The 10,000-nt window shown below is 42.2% G+C and overlaps 1 protein-coding gene across 1 annotated transcript in view; it reads right to left on the minus strand.

The window, feature by feature from the left end:
- The window catches only part of LOC123507016 (keratin-associated protein 5-1-like), a 35,783-nt gene extending 26,578 nt beyond the window's left edge, over window positions 1-9,205 (minus strand). The window contains exon 1 of the mRNA XM_045259513.1: window positions 8,542-9,205. Coding sequence (XP_045115448.1) covers window positions 8,542-9,205 — 664 coding nt within the window. The remainder of the gene's footprint in view (window positions 1-8,541) is intronic.
- Window positions 9,206-10,000: the final 795 nt, after the last annotated feature.

A 10,000-nucleotide genomic window follows, 5' to 3' on the forward strand; every position in this document is an offset into this window, starting at 1 on the left:
ACCATCAAGACAGACAGACAGACATACATACATACAGACAGACAGACATATATACATACAGACAGACAGAGCAAAACAAGCCACTAAAACAGACAGATAGACAAACAAATAGACAGACAGACAGACAGACAGACAGACAGACCAAAACAAACCATTAAGACAGACAGACATAGACAACCAGACAGACAGACAGACAGACAGACAGACAAACAGATAGACTAAAATAAACCACTAAAACAGACAGATAGATTGACAACCAGACAGACAGAAAGACAGACAGACAGACAGAGATAGAAACAGTAGCAGACAGGGAGACACAGAGACAGAGTGAAGCAGAAACAGGAATCTTCACCCAATATTACCTACTTATCTACTTCCTGATAGCCCATTTCTCCATTCCTGCCTCCTCCTCCTCCTCCTCCTCCTCCTCCTCCTCCTCCTCCCAGACACTTCACTGAAGCCTGAAATATAGCCACCATCTTACCACTCCTGATATATTCTCCGTCACTCAGCTTTCTCTCTCTCTCTCTCTCTCTCTCTCTCTCTCTCTCTCTCTCTCTCTCTCTCTCTCTCTCTCTCTCTAATGTCTCCCTCTCGACTTGTAATACGGAAAAAAACAGAAACACACACACACACACACACACACACACACACACACACACACACACACACACACACACACACACACACACACACACACACACCTCAGTCCCGGACGTTCTTTCTCTGTATATTCATTGTAACCCCTTAGTGTAAATGTCATCGTCTCTCTCTCTCTCTCTCTCTCTCTCTCTCACTCAAGGCGGTAGTGTAAAGGTGACATATATTGAAGGTGACACGGCAGAGAGAGAGAGAGAGAGAGAGAGAGAGAGAGAGAGAGAGGGGGACTAATCTCTGGCAGCGTTGGAATTGGTTCTATTATTTTCTCTGTGTTTTAATGAATGGATTAGCTGTATTTTCCCAGCGTGGCCTTGGAGTTTGGAAATGAATAGGAAGAGTGTGGCCAGCGTGATTAGTGGTGGTGCGCGCCTCTGTGTGTTGCCTTTCCTTCCCACGTGAGAGGGGGAAGCTGGCAAGAACAACGTGATAATAGATAGATAGATAAATAAAAATAAAATAAAATTGATAAGTATATAAATGAAAATAAATAAAATAAGTTAATTAAAATAGATCACTTCGATGAAAAAATGGTTCACTTAATAAAAAAGTCTCTCTCTCTCTCTCTCTCCTCACGTTTCTTCTTCCTTTATTACTTCTCTCTTTCTCTTTCCTTTCTCATTTTTCCTTTTCCTTTCATTTCCTCTCTCGTGTTTTCCTATTTTTTCCTCCTTTCTTTCCATTCTTATTTTCGTTTCCTCATTCTCTTCTCTACTTTTCCTTTTTTTTCCCCTTTCTTTCCATCCATGTTCATTTTTCTTTCCCTTCCTTTCTCTTTAACTTTTTGACTCCCTCCTCCTCCTTCTCCTCCTCTCTTGTTTCTTTTCTGTTACTTTTATTTTTTCCCCTTTCCTTTATTCTTGTTTTTTTTTTCCCTTCTTCATCTCCCTCCCAACCTTCTACTTCCATCTCTTTTTCCTTCCCCTTTATGTGTTTTTCCTCCTGGTTAGTCTCTCTCTACTCGCTTCTTGTTTTTTCCTCCATTTTTTTTTCCACTTCATCTTTCCCCGACATCTATTTTCCTCCCTCTTTTTTGTAAATCGTTGCGAGTTTCCCCTTCAAACAAGAATTTCCCTCTCTTTATTTCCCCATCCTCTTTTTCTCCCCTTTATTTCCTGTTCCACTTTTTTTTCTCATTTTTGTTGTCCATTTTAACATTTGCTGGAGAGAGAGAGAGAGAGAGAGAGAGAGAGAGAGAGAAATGACATAATTCCATTGCTAATTAAATATGTAAGCTGATTATTTTTTCTCTCATTAACTTCTCCTCCTCCCCCTCCTCCTCCTCCTCCTCCTCCTCCTCCTCCTCCTCCTCCTCCTCCTCATTTACTACAATTTTCCATTTCTTTTTCTATATTGGGGAAGTAAGAGAGAAGGAGGAGGAGGAGGAGGAGGAGGAGGAGGAGGAGGAGGAGGAGGAGGAGGAGGAGGAGGAGGTGGAGAGATGGGGAGGTGTATGTGGGGATGGGGAGATGAATGGATAAGAAGGGGAGGAAGTGTGTGTGTGTGTGTGTGTGTGTGTGTGTGTGTGTGTGTGTGTGTGTGTGTGTGTGGGTGGATGGAGGAAGGGGGAGGGGGGAAGAATGGGAGTTGGGGGGGAGTGAGCCTTTTTCTCTTCTGTCCTCATCATCAACAAGTGTTTTGTGGTATTAGTAATCTTATGTGATCCTTTGTAATCATTTTGGAATCTCGTGTAATATTCCTCTTCTTCTTCATCCTCCTCTTCCTTCTCCTTCTCTTTCTCCTCCTCCTCCTCCTTCTTCTCTTCCTCCTTCTCCTCTTCCTCCTCCTTCTCCTCCTCCCTCCTTCTCAAAGCCAAAGCCGCCATCTCCTCTAAGTCTTTCCTCATTTCCTGCCTCATTATCTTATTTCAAACCTCCTCCTCCTCCTCCTCCTCCTCCTCCTCGTCCTCCTCCTCCTCCTCCTCCTCCTCCTCCTCCTCCTCCTCCTCCTCCTCCTCCTCCTCCTCCTCCTATTTTCTTATAAAAAACCTCTATCTTCGATTATTATTTTTTCATTTACCACCTGCTTATCCTATTTCAACCTATTTGCCTCCTCCTCCTCCTCCTCCTCCTCCTCCTCCTCCTCCTCCTCCTCCTCCTCCTCCTCCTCCTCCTCCTCCTCCTCCTCCTCCTCCTCCTCCTCCTCCTCCTCCTCCTCCTCCTCCTCCTCCTCCTCCTCCTCTAATGTAGACAGCCAATCTGAATGAAAAGTAGAGATGAAAAGATTAATATTTTTTCGGGAAACTACATATTGTCGGCAAATATTTTCCTCCAGACGGCAGCCAAATTACCTGCCTACTTCGCTATTCCTCCTTTTTACTCCTCCTCCTCCTCCTCCTCCTCCTCCTCCTCCTTCTCCTCCTTCTCCTCCTCCTCCTCCTCCTCCTCCTCCTCCTCCTCCTCCTTTCATCGATTCCTTTTCCTTCGAGATGACATTGACGAGATAAAAAGGAATCATAGAGGTATCAATCTCTCTCTCTCTCTCTCTCTCTCTCTCTCTCTCTCTGTCTGCCATGGAAATGATCGGAAGGATATTTGTTTAAAAATCGCACCTTTTGTTCCCCTCACTCGAGTTAATTATTACTCAGGTGCCTTTTGTGAGAGAGAGAGAGAGAGAGAGAGAGAGAGAGAGAGAGAGAGAGAGAGAGAGGTAGAAACTTGCTCCTCTAATGCTGAAGTTGTTACTGTTTTCTTTCTTTTCTTTCTTTCTTTCCTTCTTTCCTTTTTTCCTCTTCTGTTTGTTGTTGTGTTTCTTGTTTTGTTTTGTTCCGTTGTTTTTATTTATTTATTTATTCTTTTTAGTCTCGAGGAGGAAATGTGAGTGTCTGTCTGTCTGTGTGTGTGTGTGTGTGTGTGTGTGTGTGTGTGTGTGTGTGTGTGTTCGTTTGTTTGCTTTGAAGTTTGTAATGGCAGTGTTCGTTGCTTTTCTCTTCTATTCTCTTGTTTTTCTTTGTGTTTGTGTTTTTGTTTTGTTTTGTTTTGTTTTCTCTTCCTTTCCTTATTTCCTGCTTTAGTTTTTTTTTACTATGCCGATTTATTGATCTATTTCTTTTCTATTTCACTATCTGTTTTTATGTCTTGTTTCTTATTTTCTCTATGTATGTATTGATGTATGCATGTATATATTTACTTATCTATCTGTCTGTTTATCTATCTATGTATTTATCTCTATTTGTCTATCTATTTTTCTATCGATCTATCTTTTTATCTATATATATATATATCTCTCTCTATCTATCTATCTATCTATCTATCCATCTTTCTGTCTATCTATTTATCTATCTATCTATCTATCTATCTAAATCTTTATCCTTCTACGTTTCTATATATATATTTATCAATTTATTCATCTGTCTGTCCATGTGTCTGTTTGTGTCTGTCTGTCTGTGTGTCCATGTGTGTGTGTGTCTGTCTGTCTGTCTATCAGTATATGAATTTTCCTCCTCTCTTCGTAAACCTTTCAGAAGTGAGCGAAATATTCTTTATCAATTCACTCTTCCTTTTGTTGTCTTCAATTTTGTCTTCCGCTTCAAGTTTTATATTTTTCACTCCTCTTATGTTGCATTGTCTCATTTCGGATCGTATTGCATTGTTCTCTCTCTCTCTCTCTCTCTCTCTCTCTCTCTCTCTCTCTCTCTCTCTCTCTCTGTAAAGTCTTCTCTGAGTCTCTCCTATTAGATCCACTTTACAGAACTTCCTCCTCCTCCTCCTCCTCCTCCTCCTCCTCCTCCTCCTCCTCCTCCTCCTCCTCCTCCTCCTCCTCCTCCTCCTCCTCCTCCTCCTCCTCCTCCTCCTCCTCCTCCTCCTCCTCCTCCTCCTCCTCCTCCTCCTTCATGTCATCTGTCCTCTTTACTTGTTGTCACTTCGCTTACATTCCTCCAACTTATCACCGTAATTGTTGTTGTTGTTGTTGTTGTTGTTGTTATTGTTCTGTTCTTCCTCCTCTCCTTCCTCTTTCTCCTCCTCCTCCTCCTCCTCCTCCTCGTCCTCCTCCTCTCTCCTCAAATGGCTGGCGGCGCGGTAGAAGATTGCAAGTATATTGGACCAGTTATCGAGGGAACTTCTGACTTCAAAAACAGACTTGGAATCGGGAGGCCAGATACAACTTGATTTTCCTTCACCTGTTGGCTGCGCTGTCAGACGGGGAAACAGACGCTCGGTGGGAGGAATAGTGAAAACCGCAACGGATTTATGATAGAGGGAATGCAAAACGTGATGGAACAGGGGAGGGCAGCGAAATGATAAGAATACAGGGATTACAAGAAGAGGAATAGCGGTCAAAAACTCAGGAACGTAACAGATTTAAGGTAGAGAGAATGTAAAAGTTGATGGAACGAAAGAAAACAACGAAATTATATTGTACAAGGGTTAAAAAAAAAAGACGAATAGGGAAATGAGAAAAGCATCTAGTTTGTTTTGAATTAGTTGCCACATTCATCTTATTCTTAATTCCTTCAATACTGAGATGCATTTTTACCTTGATATTTTGGGTATGATTACACGATTTTATTTGCATTAGGAAGGGTCTATGGAGGTCAGAAGATTAATGGTCCAGAGTGTTCACTATTCTAATCCCCCACACAAGTTTCTGAAGCTGTATAAAATCGCCAAATAGTAACCAGCATGGCTATGGAAACGCGTCCTGAAACTGAAGAGATTTAAAAGCGGTGGAGGAAGAGAGGTATGTAAAATGCTTCGTGGTTCTTGGTCGGCTGATTTTTCAAGTAAAGGTTTCCGGAAAAGAATTCTGAAAACCTGCAGTGGATTCGAGATAGAGTAAGGTTACGTGAAGCTTTGAAAGAAAGAAAAGAGTGCATATAAAAGAATCACAAAGAAATAAGAAAAAAGACGTTATTGTTGGACCGTGAAGATAAAATGAGCAGATAAACGAAGAATTATAGAAAGTAACAATAGATGAATGAAAGAAAGAAGAAAAAAGTCTAAATATATAAAGGATAAATGCAACAGAGAAAGCGTAGACGAAGAGAGAATATACATGCAACGGTGCTGTACGAGTCTGTTGCTCATGTTAGCGGGAAAACACTCATATTCCAGATACTGTTAATCCCTTCAGCACCATGACGCGTTTTTCACATTCATTCTGCTAACTATTTGGTGATTTTTTACAGCTTTAGAAACTTATGTGGTGGTTTAGAATAGTGGAGACTGTGGCCATTAATCATCTGACCTCCATAGACCCTTCCTAATGTTAATAAAATCGTCTCATCACGGCCAAACTCAAAGTAAAAATGCGTCTCTGTACCTAAAGGGTTAATCACAACTTAACCTCTCCAGCACTATGACGCGTTTCCATGTTCATTCTGGTTACTGTATAATGATCTTTTTTTACAGCTTCAGAAACTTATGTGCGAGATTAAAATAGTGAAGATTCTGGACCATTAATCTTCTGACGTCCATAAACCTTTCCTAATGTTAATAAAATCGTCTTAATAACACCTAAAACTCAAAGTGAAAATGCTGAAGGAGTTTAAAAAGTTACACCAAGATCGCGTAACAAAACTTGTAAGTCACTGGAGGGAAACAAACTTGCTCTGGAAAGGGACAGGACTGAGAATACTGAATTGCGTTGTCTGGAATTCAAGTCAGTGTTTCTGTGGTGTGTCGTATCATTACCTGAGTGGGTGTGTCGTATCATTACCTGAGTGTCGTATCATTATCTGAGTGGGCGTGTCGTATCATTACCTGAGTGGGTGTGTCGTATCATTATCTGAGTGGGCTTGTCGTATCATTATCTGACCGGGCGTGTCGTATCATTGCCTGACATAAAGTGTCGTATCATTACCTGAGTGTCGTATCATTGCCTGAGTGGGTGTGTCGTATCATTACCTGAGTGGGTGTGTCGCATCATTACCTGAGTGGACGTGTCGTATCATTACCTGAGTGGGCGTGTCGTATCATTACCTGAGTGGGGGTATCGTATCATTACCTGAGTGGGGGTATCGTATCATTACTTGAGTGAGCATCGTGTCATTACCTGAGTGGGTGTGTCGTATTATTACCTGAGTGGGCGTGTCGTATCATTCCTAAGTGGGCGTGTCGTATCATTACTTGAGTGTGAGTGCTGTATCATTACCTGAGTGGGTGTGTCGTATCATTACCTGAGTGGGCGTGTCGTATCATTACCTGAGTGGGCGTGTCGTATCATTCCTGAGTGGGCGTGTCGTATCATTATCTGACCGGGCGTGTCGTATCATTATCTGAGTGGGCTTGTATCATTATCTGACCGGGCGTGTCGTATCATTGCCTGACATAAAGTGTCGTATCATTAGGCTACCTGAGTGGGCGTGTCGCATCATTACCTGAGTGGACGTGTCGTATCATTACCTGAGTGGGCGTGTCGTATCATTACCTGAGTGGGTGTGTCGTATCATTACCTGAGTGGGCGTGTCGTATCATTACCTGAGTGGGCGTTTCGTATCATTACCTGAATGAGCATCGTATCAGTACCTAAGTGGGCATCGTATCATTACCTGACTAGGGGTATCGTATCATTATCTGACTGGGCGTGTCGTATCATCACCTGAGTGGGCGTGTCGTATCATCACCTGAGTGGGCGTATCGTATCATCACCTGACTGGGCGTGTCGTATCATCACCTAAGTGGGCGTGACATAACGTGTCGTATCATTACCTGAGTCGTATCATTGCCTCCTCTGGTGAAGCTGCATTTTTTTTTTTTTTTACATGAGGAGGAATTAAAATAGTGGCCAAGAGTGACAGACAGAGTTAAGAAAAAGGCCCACTTAATTGCCAGTCCCCGTGCAGGTTTACAACAAGAATATGCAAAAAAAAACAAGAAAAAAGCAAAACAATGAAGCTGCAGGAAGCCACCACCAGCCCTACACCTGGCGGCCCTTCTGTTCTCTCTCTCTCTCTGTCTCTCTCTCTCTCTCTCTCTCTCTCTCTCTCTCTCTCTCTTTCTTTCTTTCTTTCTTTCTTTCTTTTTTTCTTTCTTTCTTTCTTTCTTTCTTTCTTTCTTTCTTTCTTTCTTTCTCTCTCTCTCTCTCTCTCTCTCTCTCTCTCTCTCTCTCTCTCTCTCTCTCTCTCTCTCTCTCTCTCTCTCTCTCTCTGTTTCCAAGGTGATGCTGCAAAATTAAAACACTACATGATTCCACCGTAGAGTAACAAGGCACACCAAGATTACATGTAAGCAAAACTGCAGGAATGTGATACAGAAATTGATCTATCCTTGAAATTAAGCGCAGGGTTCTTTTTTTCTGGACAACAAAAAAATGCTAAAGAAAAGTTGTTTGAGTGTGGATATCCTTAAAAGAGTTTGGAAGGAAAAGAAGAGAGGAGATGCCTAGTATTCTCTCACCACGACTATTTTCCAAGGCCGCAGAGATGATCAGCGTGGATTTTAAGAGTGTTTCTACAGTTAATGATGTAGAAATTTTGTCACTCTATCTCTAGAATATAAAAACACCTTAAAAACACTTTGCTCTCTCACCACGACTGTTTTCCAAGGCCACAGAAATGATTAGCGGGGTTTTCAAGAGTGTTTCTATAGTTAATAATGTAGAAATATTGTCACTCTGCCTCTAGAACCATAAAATACCTTAAAAACTCGTGTAAACTTAAATAGGAGAAACACCAGATGCAGAAGCGGTTTGTTCTCTCACTACGCCCATTTTCCAAGGCCACAGAGATGATTAGCGTGGTTTTCAAGTGTTTCTATAGTTAATACTGTAGAAATATTGTCACTCTGCCTCTATAACCATAAAACACCTTAAAAAAAAACCTCGTGTAAACTTAAATAAAGCCTTTTCGAAATAGTGGAGGTGAAACACAGAAAACTTTTAGAATACGAGTCCACAGTGTCTTGAAACATCCTCGCTTTGAGATACGATAGAAAGTTGTGTTACTTTTCGCCTCTGTTATTGCATTCACATCACATAGAAACACAGCAACACAAGGGAAGGCACATAGGAACACAGCAACACAAGGGAAGGCACATAGGAACACAGTAACACAAGGGAAGGCACATAGGAACACAGCAACACAAGGGAAGGCACATAGGAACACAGCAACACAAGGGAAGGCACATAGGAACACAGCAACACAAGGGAAGGCACATAGGAACACAGCAACACAAGGGAAGGCACATAGGAACACAGTAACACAAGGAAAGGCACATAGGAACACAGCAACACAAGGGAAGGCACATAGGAACACAGCAACACAAGGGAAGGCACATAGGAACACAGCAACACAAGGGAAGGCACATAGGAACACAGCAACACAAGGGAAGGCACATAGGAACACAGAAACGTAAGGGAAGGCACATAGGAACACAGTAACACAAGGGAAGGCACATAGAAACACAGCAACACAAGGGAAGGCACATAGGAACACAGTAACACAAGGGAAGGCACATAGGAACACAGCAACACAAGGGAAGGTGTAGTGTAGGCGTGGTATAGGCGTGGTGTAGGCGTGGGTGTAGGCGTGGTGTAGGCGTGGTGTAGGCGTGGGTGTAGGCGTGTGGTGTAGGCGTGATGTAGGCGTGGTTGTCGCTGTATAAAGCATCCCTGCCTATCTCATCCCATCACTCCCACACATAAGCTAGTCTGATGTCTCTTAAAACTTCTTCATGCCTCGCCACAAACAATCTGATTACTATGTCTGTTTCTGCTTCATTTATTCTCCTCAGTACCGTGACGCGTTTCCATATTCATTCTGCTTACTATTTGCTGATTTTACACAGCTTCAGAAACTTATGTGGGGGATTAAAATAGTGAAGACTCTGGCCATTTGTCTTTTGACCTCCATAGACCCTTCCTAATGTAAGTACAATGGTCTTATCGTACATAAATCTGAAGGTAAACATGTGTCCCAGTACTGAAGGGGTTAATGACTCACCACAAACAACCTGAATTGTTATTATTATCATTATTATCATTATCATTATTATTATTATTATTATTATTATTATTATTATCAGCTCATCATAATCATCATCATCATCATCAGCTGAGTAACGAGGAAACTTGTAAGCTTGTTATAGATCAATAGCAGTTCCTTTACCTGCTACTCCAATATGTCCCTGTGCGTCTTCTTCCTTCTAATCCTCCTCTTCCCCCTCCTCCTCCTCCTCCTCCTAATCTTCCTCCTCCTTTGCACAGTCCTTTGTTGTCTTCCCTAATCCAAAGGTGAAGTTTCCCAGTACCAACGTAGCGACACACACACACACACACACACACACACACACACACACACACACACACACACACACACACACACACACACACATTCCTTTCACCATTTCAAGACATACAGATAACATTCCTGCTCTTGCTTTTTTCCTCTCTGTCTCTCTACCTA

The sequence above is a fragment of the Portunus trituberculatus genome, chromosome 21 (genome assembly GCF_017591435.1).
Source record: "Portunus trituberculatus isolate SZX2019 chromosome 21, ASM1759143v1, whole genome shotgun sequence".
In the NCBI taxonomy this organism is placed as follows: Eukaryota; Metazoa; Arthropoda; class Malacostraca; order Decapoda; family Portunidae; genus Portunus; species Portunus trituberculatus.